The sequence below is a fragment of the Oncorhynchus mykiss genome, chromosome 19, assembly GCF_057628025.1.
Source record: "Oncorhynchus mykiss isolate SJ-2025 chromosome 19, ASM5762802v1, whole genome shotgun sequence".
NCBI classification, from domain to species: Eukaryota; Metazoa; Chordata; class Actinopteri; order Salmoniformes; family Salmonidae; genus Oncorhynchus; species Oncorhynchus mykiss.
Genome location: NC_143040.1, coordinates 41,040,413 through 41,061,436, shown reverse-complemented (window position 1 = coordinate 41,061,436; position 21,024 = coordinate 41,040,413). Strand labels below are relative to the sequence as shown.

The window sequence follows — 21,024 nt, the reverse complement described above, 5'->3', positions numbered from 1 at the left end:
AAATTAGGACCTTTTTAAATCATAACATTTTCCTGCAAAACATCATACATGATCATAACATCAATACACTAGCTGGACATGATCACAATCACATGCGTAGTGTCTCACCCTCAGTGTGCAGGTTCTGGACTGACTGGGACTTCCTCATGCCTGTAGAGGTGAGGTGTGATGCTGCAGCCTTGGCCACAGGGCTGACTATCCTACGGGAGTCCACTGCAGGGTTAAAAAGCTTCTTCCTCAGAGGAGAGGCCCGGAGATTCAGACCCTTCTCCGTAGTGTCCACTACTTCTAGTCTCGCGGTAGTGCCCTTCTGAGATTCTTCTGAGCCCTTCCTCCGGCTGTGGCTCTGGCCCTGGTTGTGGCTCTGGCCCTGGTTGTGGCTCTGGCCCTGGCTATAGCTCTGGCCCTGGCTATAGCTCTGGCCCTGGTCGTGGCTCTGGCTGTGGCCTTGGCTGTGGAGTTGGCTCTGGCCCTGGCTGTGGCTCTGGTTGTGGCTCTGGTCCTGGTTGTGGCCTTGGCTCTGACCCCGGTTGTGGCTCTGGCCCTGGCTCTGTCCCTGGCTGTGGCCCTGGCCCTGGTCCTGGCTGTGGCTCTGGTTCTGGCTGTGGCTCTGGCTGTGGCTTTGGTCCTGGCTGTGTTCTTGGCTCTGGTCCTGGCTGTGGCTCTGGCTGTGGCCCTGGCTCTGGTCCTGGCTGTGGCTCTGGCTGTGGCTCTGGCCCTGGCTGTGTTCTTGGCTCTGGTCCTGGCTGTGGCTCTGGCTATGGCCCTGGCTCTGGTTCTGGCTGTGGCTCTGGCCCTGGCTGTGGTCGTGGCTCTGGTCCTGGCCCTGGTTGTGGCCTTGGCTCTGGTCCTGGTCCTGGTTGTGGCCTTGGCTCTGGTCCTGGTTGTGGCTCTGGTCCTGGTTGTGGCCTTGGCTCTGGTCCTGGCTGTGGCTCTGGCCCTGGCTGTGGCTCTGGTCCTGGCTGTGGTCTTGGCTCTGGTTCTGACCCTGGTTGTGGCTCTGGCCCTGGTTGTGGCTCTGGCCCTGGTTGTGCTCCATGAGGGGCCTCACCTCAGAGACCAGGGGCCTCACCACACCGCTGGCTACCTTCCCCTCAACACCGCTCTTCGAGGGGAATGGAAAGGCCGTCCTGCTAGAAAGGAAAAACAGTGATCCGTTCAGATAGGACTGTTTGTCAACACACTCAGTCATTTAAAAGGATAGCTCACTTTTGTGATAGATGAGTGTGGGTTAACAGAATGTTCTTTGGTTAACTAACTGATACACTAAATGGCCAAAATTAAAATAGAGCACACAGCCATGCAATCTTTATTTACAAACATTGGCAGTAGAATGGCCCGTACTGAAGAGCTCAGTGACTTTCAACGTGACATCGTCGTAGGATGCCACCTTCCCAGCAAGTCAGTTCGTCAAATTTCTGCCCTGCTAGAGCTGCCCCAGTAGAGCTGCCCCAGTAAGTGCTGTTATTGTGAAGTGGAAACGTCTAGGAGCAACAACAGCTCAGCCGCGAAATGGTAGGCCACACACGCTCAAGAACAGGACCGCCGAGTGCTGAAGCGCGTACAAATCGTCTGTCCTCAGTTGCAACACTCACTACAGAGTTCCAAACTGCCTCTGGAAGCACAAGAACTGTTTGTCGGGAGTTTGGAGGATGCCAGGAGAACGCTACCTACCGCAATGCATAGTGCCTACTGTAAAGTTTGGTGGAGGAGGTATAATTGTCTGGGGCTGTTGTTCATGGTTTGGGCTAGGCCCCTTAGTTCCAGCTACAGCATACAATGACATTCTAGACGATTCTGTGCAACAGTTTGGGGAAGGCCCTTTCCTGATTCAGCTTGACAATACCCCTGTGCACAAAGCGAGGTCTATACAGAAATGGTTTGTTGACATCAGTGTGGAAGAACTTGACTGGCCTGCACAGAGCCCTGACCTCAACCCCATCGAACACCTTTGGGATGAATTCCAACGCTGACTGCGAGCCAGGCCTAATCACCCAACATCAGTGCCCGACCTCACTAATGCTCATGGCTGAATGGAAGCAAGTCCCCACAGCAACGTTCCAACATCTAGTGGAAAGCCTTCCCAGAATCGTGGTGGCTGTTATACCAGGAAAGGGGGGACCAACTCCATATTAATGCCGATGATTTCGGAATTAGAAGTTCGATGAGCAGATGTCCACATACCTTTGGCCATGTAGTGTAAGTATGGCATACCTTCCAGGAGAGCATTGGGACAGGAACTTGGAGGAGATGCTGACACTGTCCGGGGTGACAACTCTGGTCGGGCTCACTGACAATCAAAGAGGAGAAATACAATGAATACATCTGAAATATTTTTACTATCAACTTGTGTGTGTCTCTATATGTGTATACTATTGTGTCTAATGTACTCCTGGCTGCACAATTAATTTGTGTGTACAATACAGTTTGAATTGAATATTCCATGTGCCAGTTGAAAGGGAAGCTTTCTTGAATCTCTCAATAATATCCATTTTCTCCTGAAGTGTGCACTCGTGCACTACCTCCCACAAATCTAAAAGCACTGAATCGGTGGAGGCATGGGCTAGTGGGAGTTTCCACCAAATGTCTTATACCAGTCAAGGAGAGACATAGATGCTGTTCTTACCTGGGTTTTTAAGCTCAGCCAGGTTGCCAAAGTGCTGTTTGAGGAAGGCCTCCTGGTCAGGGGTCTTAGGTACTACTGTTGTCCCCTTGGCCTCTCCCCTCCCTACACCCCCCTCCTCTTCCTCCTCCAGTTCCTCCATGTCCAATTCAGAGGAGTTCCCATCCACACTGAGAGGCTCTGTGGGCTCAGAGTCTGACACAGAGAAAATTGATTTGAAGAACTTTATTTTTCCTGTTAGAACTGTAGTCATACGACACAGAAAACACACAGATATCCAAAACTGTTTGAATTGTGATTGGTGAAAAATAATTGTTTGCTGTACTTATCCAGGAAATGCAGATGAGCTTTGTGATTTACATGAATTCACTGAAAGCCCACACTAACACGGTTATATTACAGTATTGCACTTTTCACAAAGTCTACTTTCGGCCAGCTAATAGCCTAACAAACTGATCAAGCAACATTATGGACTAAACATCAAAAACGGTTGCTGCGGGAATATTTTAGGTCACATTAAGATCCTATGCCTCTGTGTGCATGTGTCTCACTCTCTCCAGGAGGCTGCTGCTGGCTGTCTGGGCTGGACCGTCTGCTGCTGGAGTAGTCCACAGAGCAGGCGCTGTCTGGGCTGTGTTTGTCATGGTGGCCCTGGCTCCACTGGCTGTGGTTCTGGCACCCCTTCACACTCCTGCTGGTCTCAGGCCCGGGCAGTAGCTCTTTCACTAGGTACTCACTATAGAGGAAACACAGATAGTGGATATATGGGTTGGGATTAGGTGGTATGTATACTGTATACATAGACTACGGTATCTGATATGTAGGGAGCTGGTATTCATAAAGTATCTCAGATTAGGTGTGCTAATCTAGGATAAAGTCTCCCTGGTCTTTTGTCATCGAAAAGGCAAAACTGACCCTAGATTAGAACTATCCTGATCCTGCAGGTGAAGAAGACAGAAGTGGAGGTCCTGGGCTGGTGTGGTTACACGTGGTCTGCGTTTATGAGGCCAGTTGACGTACTGCCAAATTCTCTAAAATGACGTTGGAGGCGGCTTATTGTAGAGAAATTAACATTAAATTCTCTGGTAACAGCTCTGGTGGACATTCCTGCAGTCAGCATGTCAATTGCACACTCCCTCAAAACTTGAGACATCTGTGGCATTGGGTTGTGTGACAAAACTGCACATTTTAGTGTGGTCTTTAATTGTCCCCAGCACAAGGTGCACCTGTGTAATGATCATGCTGTTTAATCAGCTTCTTGATATGCCACACCTGTCAGATGGTTGGAATATCTTGGCAAAGGAGAAATGCTCGCTAACAGGGATGTAAAACAAATTTTGTGCATATTAAACATTTCTGTGATCTTTTATTTCAGCTCATGAAACATGGGACCAACACTTTACATATTGCGTTCATATTTTTGTTCAGTGTAATTTGGAATGCTTTATGAATACAACCCCATGAGTTTTTTAAGGTCAGAGGCACTTGGTCAGTGAAAACTAAAGGCCCAAACTATGCAGTCATTTCTTGGCCATATACAGTGAGGAGAAAATGAGATACACTAATGGCGAGAGTTTACCTGCCAGCTAAGCTGACCCTGTCCTCACAGCCCTCGGGGTAGAGCACTGAGCCTGTCTCTGGGATCTGTGGAGAGAACATGATGTAGTGGGGTCGCTGCTGGGACCTCTGCTCAGACTCATCCCCCTGCAAGTAGCAAACAGAGACATATTAGTATGAGTTCTGATGGTGTTAACAATAAACTATACTTTATTCTACCTATAAGTGTTCCTATGGGCCCTGGTCAAAAGTAGTGCAGGGATTAGGGTACTATTTGGGACGAAGACAAAGAAGCCTTTTTGAAGTCCACTTCACTTCCACGAGTGGTTGGATATTTCCCTCTCTCTGTGATCCACTCACCCATGCAGTAAGGGGTTGCAGGCTGATGGTGCTGCCCAGTTCATCCTCCCTGAATGGGTCTCTGAAAGCATCAGGCTGGGTCTTGGTCTTGTTGGGGGAGGAGGGGGGCATGGCGAAGGAATCCAGCTGTCTGAGGTCCAACATGGACTTGACCATCAGCTCCATGCTGACCATGCCTCTGGACCAGCGGCGCCGCGGACGGGGACCCCTTTCCTCACAGTGATGATTGCCCTGGGAGGAACGCCTGCCAAAAGAGCTCTCCTAGAGGGAGGGAGGGAGGGAGGGAGGGACAAGGGTTCAGTTAACAGTTTATAAGGGGAATATTCACTGACTGTGTTAGGGGGAAAATATTCACTGACAGTTACAAGAAATACTAACCCTTTTCAGTTCTCTGCCGTGAGAGTTAAGAGAGTTGTGCTTTTCGTCTGAGGTGTCTGGAAAGCAAACACAAAACCAACCGATATTTCAGGATGTGTGCTGCCATCAACATTGCCACGAAAAAACACATTCTTAATACTGTAGATATACACTCTGTATACCACTCAGTATACATTGAGTTGCACCACACCGCCTTTTGCTCTCAAAACAGCCTCAATTCGTTGGGGCATAGACGCTGGCTCATGTTGACACCAATGCTTCCCACAGTTGTGTCAAGTTGGCTGGATGTCCTTTGGGTGGTGGACCATTCTTGATACACACGGGCAACTGTTGAGCGTGAAAAACCCAACAGCGTTGCAGATCTTGACACAAACCCGTGCGCCTGGCACCTACTACCATGCCCCGTTCAAAGGCACTTAAACATTTTGTCCCATTCACCCTCTGAAAAAATCCTCCTTTAACCTGTCTCCTCCCCTCCATCTACATTGATTGAAGTGGGTTTAACAAGTGACATCAATAATGGATCATAGTTTTCAACTGGATTCACCTGGTCAGTTTGTCAGAACTTTGTTCTTAATTGACTTGCCAAGTTAAATAAAGGTTCAATTAAAACAAATTCAATAATGTTTTGTATACTCAGTGTATTGTTTGTGTACAAATGTATTTCTGAGATACCAACCTGTCTCTTCCTCTGCACTGCAGCCTGACACCATGTAAGGAGAGATCATCTCTTCCTCCTCCTCCTCCTCCTCTATCCCCTCCTCCTCCTCCACCTCTTTGTCGCTGTCAGAGGACATGGTGACTATGGGAGGGGTTCTGTGCACCTCTCTCCTGGTGCTGCACAGAACAGACAGGGAACATAGCAAATCATACTACTAGGAGACAATGGTCAAATGTCTCTGATAATGCAACATGCTACGAAAGGAACACTGGTCATTCACTAGCAACGTTCATAGCGACAAGCCTGTCTTACAAATAATACAGAACACAGGATTAACAGTTGCTTGTCACTCCAATTGTCTTCAGAATGTGTCTCTCATCCAGTGTTGTAAACGCCATGTTTGCTTTCTAAGGGTATTAGCTAGCACAAAACATGTTATCCAATTAACTAGGTACTCCAAGGAGGCCCTTTGCTTCACTTTGGAGCTAACAAGAATAACAAAACAGGAATAAGAAATGTAAATCAAGGTACTTGTTCTACAATGATGTGTTCCAATAGGGTAGCTACCTGAGATTGCAAGGTTTGTGAGGTGGTGTCTTCTGAACTGGCTTGCCACTCGGTTTGAGGTCTGACAGACGCTGTCTCATACTGATGGTGAGCTCCGGGGCCAGACGCCACACAAAGATGCAGCTGTCACCAGACACAGTTATCATGTGCTTGCAGTCATTGGTGAACTTCATTCCAGTCACAACCTCTGTGAAAAAGAGAAAAGACAAAACAAATGACAAGGATGAAATCAGCTGGGCACTTTCAGTTATGGAAAGAAGTAGAAGGTGTTCAACCAACGTCAGTAGAGGTGCAACCTAAAAATGTGTAGACATCGTTGACAGGAAAAGCCGCAGCGCTCGCTCACCGTTAAAAATGTGTTGTTTTATTAGACAAGTTTAAAAGACTGACTTTATCGGCCTTCAAAGGCCTTCTTCAGAAGAATCACAAAGGGAATGGACAAGTTTATATAAGGCATGGGGAAGACAATTAGGACATTTTGACAGATAAATGATCTGTGGAATTCACAGTATGAAACAAGTGTCTCAGATTAGGTTTGCTAATCTAGGATAAAGTCTCTCTGGTCTTTTATAATCTAAAAGGCTAAACTGATCCTAGATCAGAACTATACTGAATAAAAATATAAACGCAACATTCAACGATTTTACTGATATAAGGAAATCAGTCATTTGAAATAAATGAATTAGGCCCTAATCTATGGATTTCACATGACTGGGAGCCAGGCCCAATCCTCTGGCAACAGCTCTGGTGAACATTCCTGTAGTCAGCATGCCAATTGCACACTCCCTCAAAACTTGAGACATCTGTGGCATTGGGTTGTGAGACAAAACTGCACATTTTAGAGTGGTCTTTTATTGTCCCCAGCACAAGGTGCAGCTGTGTAATGATCATGTTGTTTAATCAGCTTCTTGATATGCCACACCTGTCAGGTGGATGGATTATCTTGGTAAAGGAGAAATGCTCACTAACAGGGATGTAAACAAATTTGCGAGGGAGAGAGAAGAGGAGTTCCAGCTGGTTTCTCCTTCTGAACACACTACAGGTTGTCATTCAGCCATTTTGCTGTCTTTTTTTTCTAACTAAATGGGCTATTTTTACCAGAGTGTCCGAACATGGTGGCCACACACTCTCCAGAGTAGAAGTCAAAGATGCTGATGTTCTTGTCTGAGCAGCTGGTGGCCACATACAGTCCTGAGGGGTCGGTCTGAACCTTGGGAGAGGAGAAGAAGGATTTAAACACCACTTGTAGCGCACATTATTATAAACCAGCAATAAACACCACTTGTAGCGCACATTATTATAAACCAGCAATCTGTGTTGTCAAATGAGTCTTCACAGTGACACCACATTACATGAAAACATGCAAACCTTGATAACAGTGCCATCCTCTCCTTGGGAGCCCTTGTACAGTTTCTTCTGTTTGCCGTTACTGATGTTGAAGATTCTGTGGGCGGGGAACTAAGAGTTAGACAAAAGGACAGGTCTAGAGGCTTTACACCTCCACACACAGAAGTGCAGGTGTGTCTGTTTCGATCTCAACGTGAAAACACACCAGCAGCTCAGTACTCCAGGAGTAAATCACAAAGACAGTTTCTGCTGTTGAAGCACCAGTGGGTTAATCAATCCTCAGTTTTATCCACTGTCAGCACGTCTCCACACAAGGACAACGGAGGACGATAAGTCGATAGCCCAAAAGTCAGACACTTCTACCCATTTACATCCTGCCTCAGCAGTTAAGGTTATGACCCCACGACTTTCAGATCAAGGGACTGAGTCATCTGACCCAGGGAGTTCAAGGAAACACGTGACTGTGTTCTGTTCATGAGTCAGTGAACTCTGTGCCACATAGTGTGCTAACAGCACAGCAGCTCAGCTGGTAAGCATGTCTCTCCCCAGCTGACCACATGGGGTCACTAACAGTCTAACTGGTGTATTTCCACAAAGTGCAGGAAGGAAAGACCAGCAGCCACCAGCTGGCAGACAACTACCCACAAGGCCCAGCCAGGGCCCAGCCAACCTTGGGAGGAGTTGGCAGAGTGTGGGCTGAGGGCAGCCAGTCAACCATTGGTTCTCACTTTTAGGCACTGCTGCTTAGTTACATAAGGAACAAACCAGAGCCTGTTAAACAAAAGCCCTTTAACTCTACAACCTACATTTATCATTAAAGTGCCGTGAGATGTCCTAGTTTTCATAGCAGCATGAGGTGTGTTTACAGTTGACTTAAAGTATCTCCAGCTGAGGGAAAGCCCTTTTTGGACTGTTGTACTACTCTCCCACATTCCTCCAATTTACACCAACTGATAAATAAAGCTGTACACTATAACCCGAGGGTGGTTGTTAACATAATTTGAAGGTGATTGTTTGAATTTTCTCCATTATGGTTGATTTTATGGTTGACTTTCATAGCATGTTGTTACTGTTGTTGACACAAAGTGGAGTATGTGAGTGAAAGATGGAAACACTTGTGTAGGCAGGCAGACCGAGGCACGAGTAGGATAAACTCAGGTCAGGCACATGGACAGCAGCATGTCTGTAGCTGCAGATAGCTAAAGACAGAACGAGCCGGGGGCAAGGCCCTCAATCTCATCCGTCCTGTGTCGACAACACCTGAGTTAAGGGATAATCCACCTGCTAGGGAGGGATGACTGCACAGTCTGGCAGATTACTGAGGGAGAGAGGTCACACGTACTCACGAAGACACACACGTGCACAGACACTAATATATACAAGCACACATGCGTACACATGGATGCACGCACACACACACACCAACACTGACATACAAACACACGTACACAGAAACACAAATCCATACGGTTAGATTCTGGGTTAAACTTGGAACATTGTTATACTGAGCAGTATAGTATCTGAGGGGTGAAAGAGACTGGTTTTTACATCAGAAGTGAATGGTTATCTGTAGGATCCAGATGGGTGGATGTTGGGTGGACAGGAGGAAGTCACAGGCTTGCTATAGGGGATATGGATGGACGTCTGTGGATTAGGCAAATAAGAGGTTGAGGTCAGGTCAGATCCCCTTAAGGGAGAAATGACAGTTTATTACCCTATTACTTTGTCTTCCTGTCAAACCATAAAAGATGTAAGGATCAGAGAGAAGGAGTGCCTAAATTGGAGTATATATATACTGGTGTAAACATGTTTTGTCTGAATGCTGTATTGACCCTCAGGGAAGAATTAGACTTGGTTAAGCTTTCATAATGTCCGTTGAGTGTTCTGCTCGGAGAATTAGAACCTAACAATATAAAGTCATCGAGAGAAACAGAGACAGACAAGCAAGGACAGGTAGACTAGGCCCCCACCTAACGCTGCGGTCTTGACAACCAATAGCGGCGTACTTCCTGGTGGGGTCGATATCCATGTCATACAGCGTCGTCTTACGTACGATGTGGTGGGTGCGGGTAAACACTGTTCCTTCATCTGACTGTGAACAAAACAAGATGTTAACATAACCAGAGGTTAAAACAGGTCAGTCACTCACTGCCATGCTAGACCATTAACACTACTGTAAATGCAGCAGTGAGTAATGAGAGTTTTGGCAGACATACAGTTGAAGTCGGAGGTTTCCATACACCTTAGCCAAATACATTTAAACTCAGTTTTACACAATTCCTGAGATTTAATCCTAGTAACAATTCCCTGTCTTAGGTCAGTTAGGATCACCACTTTATTTTAAGAATGTGAAATGTCAGGATAATAGTAGAGAGAATGATTATTTCAGCTTTTATTTATTTCATCAAATTCCCAGTGGGTCAGAAGTTTCCATACACTCAATTAGTATTTGGTAGCATTGCCTTTAAATTGTTTAACTTGGGTCAAACGTTTCAGGTAGCCTTACACAAGCTTCCCACAATAAGTTGGGTGAATTTTGGCCCATTCCTCCTGAGAGAGCTGCTGTAACTGCGTCAGGTTTGTAGGCCTCCTTACTCGCACATGCTTTTTCAGTTCTGCCCACACATTTTCTATAGGATTGAGGTCAGGGCTTTGTGATGGCCACTCCAATACCTTGACTTTGTTGTCCTTAAGCCATTTTGCCAAAACTTTGGAAGTATGCTTGGGGTCATTGTCCATTTGGAAGACCCATTTGTGACCAAGCTTTAACTTCCTGACTGATGTCTTGAGATGTTGCTTCAATATATTCACATATTTTTCCTGCCTCATGATGTCATTTATTTTGTGAAGTGCACCAATCCCTCCTGCAGCAAAGCAACCCCACAACATAATGCTGCCACCCCCTTGCTTCACGGATGGGAAGGTGTTCTTCGACTTGCAAGCCTCCCCCTTTTCCTCCAAACATAACGATGGTCATTATGGCCAAACAGTTCTATTTTTATTTCATCAGACCAATGGACATTTCTCTAAAAAGTACGATCTTTGTCCCCATGTGCAGTTGCAAACCGTAGTCTGGCCTTTTTATGGCGGTTTTGGAGCAGTGGCTTCTTCCTAGCTGAGCGGCCTTTCAGGTTATGTCGATATAGGACTTGTTTTACTGTGGATATAGATACTTTTGTACCTGTTTCCTCCAGCATCTTCACAAGGTCCTTGGCTGTTAGGGACCGATAGGGACTATTTGCACCGAAGTATGTTAATCTTTAGGAGACGGAACGCATCTCCTTCCTGAGCTGTATGACGGCTGCGTGGTCCCATGGTGTTTATACTTGCAAACTATTGTTTGTACAGTTGAACGGGGTACCTTCAGGCATTTGGAAATTGCTCCCAAGGATGAACCTGACTTGTGGAGGTCTACAATTTTTTTTATGAGGTCTTGGCTGATTTCTTTTGATTTTCCCATGATGTCAAGCAAAGAGGCACTGAGTTTGAAGGTAGGCCTTGAATTACATCCACAGGTACACCTCCAATTGACTCAAATTATGTCAATTAGCCTATCAGAAGTTTCTAAAGCCATGACATTTTCTGGAATTTTCCAAGCTTTTTAAAGGCACAGTCAACTTAGTGCATGTAAACTTCTGACCCATTGGAATTGTGATACAGTGAATTATAAGTGAAATAATCTGTCTGTAGTTAGAATGGGTCATAGTACAGTGGTTCGTCCTTTAAAAGTTGCAGCGTACTGTGGCACGTTATTTAAATGTGCACCACTGGTACCATTAATGCTAGTTAGTGCAAGTTTGACTACTAGAGGACTACCATCTTTGAGATGCATTTGAAAGCCTTCAATAGAGGTAGTACTAGAGAATGTAAAACCTTTTTCCGTAAGAACATAGTACATGGGACTGATTTTAAGAAATGTAGCTTAATTAATTTGATTACCATTATGGTGTTTCTATTCCAAGAAAAATGAAAACCCTCTGGGTTTCCATTAAGATGGAACGGAAAATATGGAGCTGTACAACATGACGGTCGGGAGTAGGCTACTGGCTGTTGGCTATTTGGCTAAATAATCACTGTGTCGTGTGGGCACGCCGGGGAGGAAGGAGTAGGCCGTCCTTGTAAATAATAATATGTTCTTATTTTCTTGGTGACAGGAGGCAGAATTTTCACGTCCGGATGAAATGCATGCCCAAATTCAACTGCCTGCTACTCATTCCCAGAAGATAAAATATGCATATTATTAGTAGATTTGGATAGAAAACACTATCCTGAACTGAAGTTTCTAAAACTGTTTGAATAACATAACTTATTTAGCAGGCGAAACCCCGAGGTCACTCTCTTTTCAATGGGTTTTTTTTCAATGGGTTTTCATTGGGATTTCATTAGAAATTGGTTGAGGTTTTTCCTTTGTGTAATGAAGAAGTAGCCCTGTTCAGAACGAGGGTAACTTGTAGTGTACTGTTAGATAGAGGCGCGTGACCAGAAAGCTAGCTACAGTTTGTTTTCCTCCTGTATTGAACACAGATCATCCCGATTATTTACTTAAAAAAATACCTAAAGTTGTATTACAAAAGTAGTTTGAAATGTTTTGGCAAAGTTTACAGGTAACTATTGAGATATTTTGTAGTCACGTTGCGCAAGTTGGAACCGGTGTTTTTCTGGATCAAACGCGCCAAATAAATGGACATTTTGGATAAATATCGAAAGGAATTAAATGAACAAAAGGACCATTTGTGATGTTTATGGGACATATTGGAGTGCCAACAATAGAAGCTCGTCAAAGGTAAGGCATGAATTATATTTTTATTTCTGTGTTTTGTGTCGCGCCTGCAGGGTTGAAATATGCTTTTCTCTCTTTATTTACGGAGGTGCTATCCTCAGATAATAGCATTGTTTGTTTTCGCCGAAAAGCCTTTTTGAAATCTGACCTGTTGGCTGGATTCACAACAAGTGTAGCTTTAATTTGTGATTTAATGAAAGTTAGATTTTTATAGTAATTTATTTGAATATGGCACTCTGCATTTTCCCTGGCTTTTGGCCAGGTGGGAAGCTAGCGTCCAGAGAGGTTAAATGACTTGCCTTGTTAAATAAAGGTTACACTAAGAGCATAACATTTATACACCCTAATTGTACAATTGTAGTCTAACCAATACCCAAACGGAGATTCAGTGAAAATAAAAATCTCCATGATTTATCTAGACCATTCCCCAATCTTGTCTCAGAGCAACGCGAAATGGTGCTAAAATAGTTGTAGGCTATTGCTTCAAATCCTATTGCTTCTAACTTCAATATGCTCTTTAAATAAATAAGACCTATACCACTTTTAACAGCACATTACTCAACACTAGTGAGACTCATGTCGCCTACGGTAGGCCTACAGTATATAAAAAAATATGACGTGACTCCCCGTCAATAATTACATATAGAGGATTTGAGGATTCTAAATTGAAACCAAAAGCCGCCTCATGGGTCTCCTGGTGGTGGCCGCCACGGGAATCTGCAGCAAGGCATTTTGCATTGCGATGTGGTGACTTGTGGATGGGGCCACTGGGGAGGCCAGTATATCAAAATACAGAGAGGTGTTGGTAAAGGTATATTGTCCTGCTAATAGCCCATAATGGGCTATTATAATACTGTACATGGTGTCCAGGTCAGGATAACCAAAACATTTATTTATTAAAGACTATCAGAAAGAATGTTGGTACTTATTTATTTGGATCCAAAACCATGAATGAGTGAGTCACTCAGGTTTATGTAGGTGCCGGCTATATGACTGTGTCATCAACTTGATAATATATAACAATATTTCGGAGGTGATTTTGTTAAAAAAAGAAAAAAAGAAAGAGCAATTGTAATCTAAATGAAGGCTAAAATAATATTTATAAAGGCCAAAGTATTTATTTCTGTTTTTAGAGGGAGAGAAACGCTGGGCCAATTTTATTTTTATTTTACCTTTATTTAACCAGGCAAGTCAGTTAAGAACAAATTCTTATTTTCAATGACGGCCTGGGAACAGTGGGTTAACTGCCCGTTCAGGGGCAGAACGACAGATTTGTACCTTGTCAGCTCGGGGGTTTGAACTCGCAACCTTCCGGTTACTAGTCCAACGCTCTAACCACTAGGCTACCCTGCGCCCCAATTGTGCGCCGCTCTATGGGAATCCCAACCACGGTCGGATGTCATACATGATAATACTTTTTGTGGTATTATTTGTTTTGTCTTTTCTGGTGGATTAAACTGAAATTGCAACAAATCACGGCCGGTTGTGATACAGCCAACCTAACTTAGAAATACATTTGAGGATAGAATTCTCCCCCTACCCTCCTTCTAGGCAAGTTTATTGTCCAGCTATCTGCTAATAGCGATGTACAACATGACCATGTGTGTTTGAAAGAGTATTTTCCAATAAGCAACTATTTGTTTAACTTCGTTAGACAACTTCGTTCCAACATTTCTGTAATTCAGTGATATTTATTCCCATAGTAATTCATTATGGATCCATTACTAAATAAACACTGGCATTTTGAAAGAGTATTTTTATCATTATTTTATTAACGAAAGCATAAAGATGCCATTATTAGTTACATTGCTTTAGTTTGAAAGTGCAGACTGGCACTAAGAACAGCGGCAACGTTTCCCTAGTCAGCGCCATTACTAGTGCAATGCCCCTTAAAGTGTTGCTCTGTGCTATCCAGTGTGGCGGGGTGGTGGTCCAGCCACCCTCCCCAATGGCCTAGGTCCATCTTCTGTGCGCGGCTCTGCGGCCCATCCTGTGCCCTCGGCCCTCGTGCCTTGAACATCGCGTGCTTTTAGTGGATACAGCTGGAGAGCTGCAAGGCAATCCTATTGTGCACCACTCGGGAGCCATGACCAATATGACCAATATAAACTCAGCAAAAAAATAAATATAACTTTTTCAGTACCCTGTCTGTCAAAGATAATTCCTAAAAATCCAAATAACTCCACATATCTTCATTGTAAAGGGTTTAAACACTGTTTCCCATGCTTGTTCAATGAACCATAAACAATTAATGAATGTGCACCTGTGGAACGGTCGTTAAGACACTAACAGCTTACAGATGGTAGACAATTAAGGTCACAGTTAGGACACTGAAGAGGCCTTTCTATTGACTCTGATCACCAAAAGAAAGATGCCCAGGGTCCCTGCTCATCTGCGTGAATGTGCATTAGGCATGCTGCAAGGACGCATGAGGACTGCAGATGTGGCCAGGGCAAAAATTGGCAAAAAGTACTCTTCACTGACGAGTCGCGGTTTTGTTTCACCAGCGGTGATGGTCGGATTCGCGTTTATCGTCAAAGGAATGAGCGTTACACCGAGGCCTGTACTCTGGAGCGGGATCGATTTGGAGGTGGAGGGTCCGTCATGGTCTGGGGCGGTGTATCAAGGCATCATTGGACTGAGCTTGTTGTCATTGCAGGCAATCTCAACACTGTGTGTTACAGGGAAGACATCCTCCTCCCTCATGTGGTACCCTTCCTGCAGGCTCATCCTGATATGACCCTTCAGCATGACAATGCCACCAGCCATACTACTTGTTCTGTGCGTGATTCCCTGCAAGACAGGAATTTCAGTGTTCTGCCATGGCCAGCGTGGAGCACGGATCTCAATCCCATTGAGCACGTCTGGGACCTGTTGGATCGGAGGGTGAGGGCTAGGGTCATTCTCCCCAGAAATGTCCGGGAACTTGCAGGTGCCTTGGTGGAAGACATCTCACAGCAAGAACTGGCAAATCTGGTGCAGTTCATGAGGAGGAGATGCACTGCAGTACTTAAAGCAGCTGGTGGCCACACCAGATACTGACTGTAACTTTTGATTTTGAACCCCCATTTGTTCAGGGACACATTACTCCATTTCTGTTAGTCACATGTCTGTGGAACTTGTTCAGTTTATGTCTCAATTGTTGAATCTTATTATTTTCAAACAAATATTTACAGATGTTAAGTTTGCTGAAAATAAACACAGTTGACAGTGAGGACGTTTCTTTTTTTGCTGAGTTTATATATTCCTGCTAATAACAGGGTTAATAACATATCTGTGAGAATATCCAAAGGGCTTTTATATAATTCTAAATGAATAATAATAATAATAATCGCTTTGTTTAAGAAATAACAATATTTTGGAGATGGTTTAGTTTTCAAATAACGTAAAATGAGCGAGAAAAAAGCCATTCTTGAACATGGGGTGAGACATTGTTACTAATTTGTAAATAAAGCTAGTTTGTTATTTAGAATGATTTTTTTCTGGTTTTAGAGGAAGAGAAACCAAAAACCTACAGTCATCTCATGGGTCTCCTAGTCGAGGCCAGCATGGGTATTGAACCAGCATCTGGAGCAACACAGCTTGCCCTGCTATGCAGTGTCTTATTCCATTGCACAACTCAGGCGCTGTACAACGTGACCAGAAAGGTCAAAATAATCCTACAAAATAAAATAATAAAAACCTTAGTGTAACAACAGTTTTAGTAAGTAATAGTGAAGTCGTGCACAATTATCAGTTTCTATTTAGGTTAAGTCGCCCATTCACTGTCAGTTAAAGACACAGTAGGACACAAAAGCATAATCAGTGCTGTAACTCCCCCTTGCTGGTCTGGAGCAATGAAGTGGTCACGCAGGGTACCGTACTAAACCACAAATTACCTCTAAGTCCCACAGCATATTCGCAAAACTTTTAGTGGAGCAACCACTGTATGCATCCCAGTGCAAACTCTGTATATTATGACAACATTTTGTGATGTTTTTGTTCGTTTTGTTTTGGACTTCAGTGAGGGTTTTTTCAGCTGTTCAGGCACACAAAACATTTTCTGGAGGCAAGCCCAAGTTCCGAGCCGAAGTCTACGCCCCTTCGTCAGTGATTGGTCAACAGTGGGTATTCGTTAATAGTCTTTGTTGTCATTCAACGAGAGACCACTTTTTCATAGAAAAATACTGCACCAAACATCTTAGTTAAATTTAAAATTGCGCGACAAATATCTATTCGGCAAAAACGTCATAATGAATGACAGATTTCTTGAGTTATCTTAATTCTGACTATTTTGAGGATGTGTATACTGGCTACAGCGTCTCAAAATGGACAAACAGTACTATTGCCGCTGTTTTCTCGTTTTTCAAGCTACTGAAGCATGCTGATGCCTTTATAGTAGCCTAGTCTTGAGGGCCCTCTGAGCCCCCTGGGTCAGGAATTTGACTATTTTTGTAGAGCAGCCTTGTGAAAATGTCACTGTGACCCTCATAAGCAATGGGCGAGGAACACGGGAGGGGGAGAGCATTTATTTGCAGCAAGTTGGCAGGGGACTTTGGGTATATAACAGATAGGATGACACAGAAAGCCTTTGAGAAAAAGTGTCATTATTAAATAGGCCACTTAGAGTGTAATTAATTAGCTGTAAGCAACAAGGATTTTCAAATGAAATATCTCAATATACAGTAGGGGTTGGCTGAGCCAAGATTAAAAATGTGGTCCATTGCCGAAATATGCTGAGAGAAGAAGATCATGAAATATTGCCAAGACGTGGTACAAAAGCATCAGTCCTCAAAACTTAGTTTAGCCGCAGCAACAGCTGTTCTGGAGCAACGCGCGTGTGTGTGTGTGTATAGCGGCCTTTACCTTCTGCGCTGTGCGGAAGTAGATGCTCTTGTCAGCGCCACAGCTGATCATCCTCACCTTGCCGTCATTGGCTGAAAGAGAAGAAGCACTGTTATTATGACAATAGCAACCATGTTAACTTCAAACAGCGAGCTAGCGCCACACTTGACACTTCCATGACATGCCAAAAGTCTAAGTTACATTAACTAATATAACAGTTAAGGGATGGAGACTTGAGAGTTTGAGGTAAAGGGGGGCGGGTTGGCGGGATGTTGTAAAGGGTCAAAGGTCGTCTGCGCGTCTCACCAGCGAATCGGACGGCGGTGATGGAGGAGGAGTGTTCGTCCAGCGTCTGCAGCAGGCTGTACTCCTGCTCTGCATCCAGCACATGGATCAGACGGTCTCGACTAGCTGTGGCTAGTAGCTTCAGACCTGCCAGATATAACATAAACACACACAACAGGACATCAGCAACTTTCCAACAGCCAACACCTGTTCTCCATCTTAGTGGTGGTAAACCTGTTTCATTACAGCGAGTGGTCTTTCATGTTTTTAACAGCCATAATGCATCCTGTTGAGTACAGTGGTGAACATGTGCTCCGCAGACTGCTCCCTGACATTGCAATGCCACGTGTGGACTCACTGTAACCTCTTAAAGCGTGCTATATGCTACAGACGTAGGATCTTAATTTGAGCTAGTTTGCTACAGCAGGAAAATAATCCTGTAGCAACAGGACATTTCAATTAAGTGGATTATAATTCATTGATATTTTTGTAGGGGTTGATACATTTTTCGTAAGGGAAAATCAAGCCTGAAATTTCAAAGTGGAAATTGAAAACTTCAGAAGCCTTTTTAAACTTCAAATACATTACAAGTTTGCCATTTTCTGCAATGCAGGAAAGTTCTCCTGCAACAAGGTGATCGAATGAAGAACCTCCATCTGTATTACCTTTATCCCTGTTAACGGTAATCCATTAACGAGAGGACACAGCAGTGCAAACTCTCTTTTTCCTTAGAGACTCACTGAGAAATGAGAGCAGTACTACGGTATGCCAAGCATGAGCCATGTAGGGATCGCCTGCATAGAGGGATATGAAATATCCTCAGCTAGGTCGAGTCCAATATTTCTCACCAAAATCATACTGGAAAACTAGATTAAACTGCTTTCTAAATATTTTATTAGTTTATTTATAGATGACTCTACAGCTATTTGCATGTGCAACATGCAGTGCTTATGTGGAGTGACTGCACTCCACATGGTCAAAAAATGTGATTATATTAGCCTAATACCAATGAGCTGACTGAACTCAATATCCATGTGAATTGTTAATCAAAAATGAATTTAAAGCACTCTACCGAGGGACTTGATTGAATTTCCAACTTGATTCAACTGAGTAAATGAAAAGCACTATCTATTTAGCTTATCCTCTCCTTGCTGAGATTGCACATCGATCCTGGATCTGGCAGCTTTGTGACTGTGTTAACCTTGTTCCCAGCAAGATACAATAGCAAGGGCAAGCGCTAGACTTAAAACGTATTGAGCATATCGAGAGCACCCATGGGTGGTCCAGGAAAATTGCCGTGGTCTGCGGGAGGCTTTGTCCCTTAATTATATTTCTATGACAGCAGGCAGGCAGGCTACCTGAACACAGCAGTTCTGCAGGACAATGGTAAGTAACAGCTCTGAATATTAGCACCCTGGAGGTGTTAATGTACAGTGCAGTGCGGCGGCCAGAGGGCGTGTCAGTGTATTGGGTTTATTCTTAGCCCTTCTATCTTCCCCTCTGTGTATGTGGTGGCAACCACCAACGAATGGCCTAGAGAGGAATGATCCACTGAGAGAATCTTAATGTCATTAATACTCCTATTAACAGGTGAGCCCCTAGATGCGTCCCAAATGGTACCCTATTTCCTATATAGTGCACTACGACAACCTTATGGGCCCTCGTCAAAAGTAGTGCACTACAGTGCATTCAGAAAGTATTCAGAACCCTTCCCTTTTCCACATTTTGTTACGTGACAGCCTTATTCTAAAATGGATTAAATACAAAAATGTCCTCATAAACCTACACACAATACCCCATAACGACAAAGCGAAAACAGGTTATTAGAATGTTTTGCAAATCAAAACTACATGGTGTTCAGAGATAGATGGGACGGGTTGAGGGGAGCTGAAGGGTGGGACAAAAATAGAAGATAACTAATGTAAAACTATACTTTGTCTGTAAAATGTATATAGTATGTATAAGCTGGAAGTAGAAGCCTAGTTGTTGTTGTCCATTAGTTAACTCCAATTAGAGATAGGGGTGATAGGGTTAGGAGAAAATAACAAAGGATGGGGGATTGGAAATGATGCAGACAATGACATTGATAGAAGCCACAAACTATCTGCAATATTAAAGCTGATCCACCCCCTAAACATTTTTTACATTGAAAATTACTAAAATAACTAACTTCTAGAGTGCTTTGAGAGTTCCATTCTATTGCACAAATGCCTATTTAGAGCTTTGATTTTACTGTGTTCATTGGGAACGTCAATTCACAACCCATCCTTCTTATAACTTGCGGGAGCTCTGAAGTGGTTTGTTTCACAAGTCAATGGGAGGTTGGTGAAGAATCTGGCAAGCAGCTGAAGGTGGTTTATAACTCCAGTATCATTAACCATGGTGTCTCTTTAATTTCCTCCCAGGAGAGGGAAAGCCACTGTCTGACTTACCCGTCTCAGGCTTGGAGTATTCCAGACAAAGGATCTCAGAGTCGTGGGCCTGAACGTTCAGAATCTCCTCCATGCTCACCAGCTCATGGATTCTGCAACAGCAATTAGAATACAATAGTACTTTATTAGTCCTTAACACAACAAACACTACTTTTTTGGGAGGACCACATATGGTTTACAGCACAGCTGAGTCTCTCTACACAGACACCACAGGGCCGCAGTAGAATGCAGAGTAGACCGCCATCATTAAATTTTGTGTGACATTCTAATTTACAACAAGTAGCCTTGGTGTTCACCGGGTCATTAGTGATCTAGCCATGGTGCATCCATCCCATCCAGTTACAGTTGAAGTCGGAAGTTTACATACACTTAGGTTGGAGTCATTAAAACTTGTTTTTCAACCACTCCACACATTTCTTGTTAACAAACTATAGTTTTGGCAAGTTGGTTAGGACATCTACTTTGTGCATGACACAAGTAATTTTTCCAACAATTGTTCACAGACAGATTATTTCACTTATAATTCACTGTATCACAATTCCAGTGGGTCAGAAGTTTACTGTGCCTTTAAACACCTTGGAAAATTCCAAAATATGATGTCATGGCTTTAGAAGCTTCTGATAGGCTAATTTACATCATTTGAGTCAATTGGAGGTTTACATGTGGATGTATTTCAAGAACTACCTTCAAACTCAGTACCTCTTTGCTTGACAACATGGGAAAATCAAAAGAAATCAGTCAAGATCTCAGAAAAAACCTCCACACGTCTGGTTCTTCCTTGGGAGCAATTTCCAAACGCCTGAAGGTACCACGTTCATCTGTACAAACAATAGTACGCAAGTATAAACACCATGGGACCACGCAGCCGTCATACCGCTCAGGAAGGAGACGCATTCTATTCTGTCTCCTACAGATGAACGTACTTTGGTGAGAAAAGTGCAAATCAATCCCAGAACAACAGTCAAGGAGCTTGTGAAGATACTGGAGGAAACAGGTACAAAAGTATCTATTTCCACAGTAAAACGAGTCCTATATCAACATAACCTGAAAGGCTGCTCAGCAAGGAAGAAGCCACTGCTCCAAAACCGCCATAAAAAAGCCAGACTACGGTTTTCAACTGCACATGGAGACAAATAATCATACTTTTTGGAGAAATGTCCTCTGGTCTGATGAAACAAAAATAGAACTGTTCGGCCGTAATGACCATCGT

General features: G+C 43.8%; 1 protein-coding gene across 8 annotated transcripts in view; it reads right to left on the bottom strand.

Moving 5' to 3' along the window:
• mapkbp1 (mitogen-activated protein kinase binding protein 1) overlaps window positions 1-21,024 on the bottom strand; it is a 77,183-nt gene that overhangs the window by 7,106 nt on the left and 49,053 nt on the right. For 4 of the 8 annotated variants that reach the window (XM_036953814.2, XM_090211012.1, XM_090211014.1 and 1 more), the window contains 15 exons: window positions 19,815-19,906; window positions 17,404-17,529; window positions 17,119-17,189; window positions 9,464-9,585; window positions 7,515-7,590; window positions 7,245-7,356; window positions 6,147-6,333; window positions 5,598-5,755; window positions 4,919-4,974; window positions 4,541-4,801; window positions 4,203-4,327; window positions 3,175-3,359; window positions 2,627-2,818; window positions 2,215-2,290; window positions 109-1,133 (listed from right to left, as the gene is read on the bottom strand). In XM_036953814.2, coding sequence (XP_036809709.2) covers window positions 109-1,133; window positions 2,215-2,290; window positions 2,627-2,818; window positions 3,175-3,359; window positions 4,203-4,327; window positions 4,541-4,801; window positions 4,919-4,974; window positions 5,598-5,755; window positions 6,147-6,333; window positions 7,245-7,356; window positions 7,515-7,590; window positions 9,464-9,585; window positions 17,119-17,189; window positions 17,404-17,529; window positions 19,815-19,906 — 2,864 coding nt within the window. The remainder of the gene's footprint in view (window positions 1-108; window positions 1,134-2,214; window positions 2,291-2,626; window positions 2,819-3,174; window positions 3,360-4,202; window positions 4,328-4,540; window positions 4,802-4,918; window positions 4,975-5,597; window positions 5,756-6,146; window positions 6,334-7,244; window positions 7,357-7,514; window positions 7,591-9,463; window positions 9,586-17,118; window positions 17,190-17,403; window positions 17,530-19,814; window positions 19,907-21,024) is intronic. The other 4 variants (XM_090211011.1, XM_090211013.1, XM_090211015.1 and 1 more) reach the window with 1 other exon arrangement.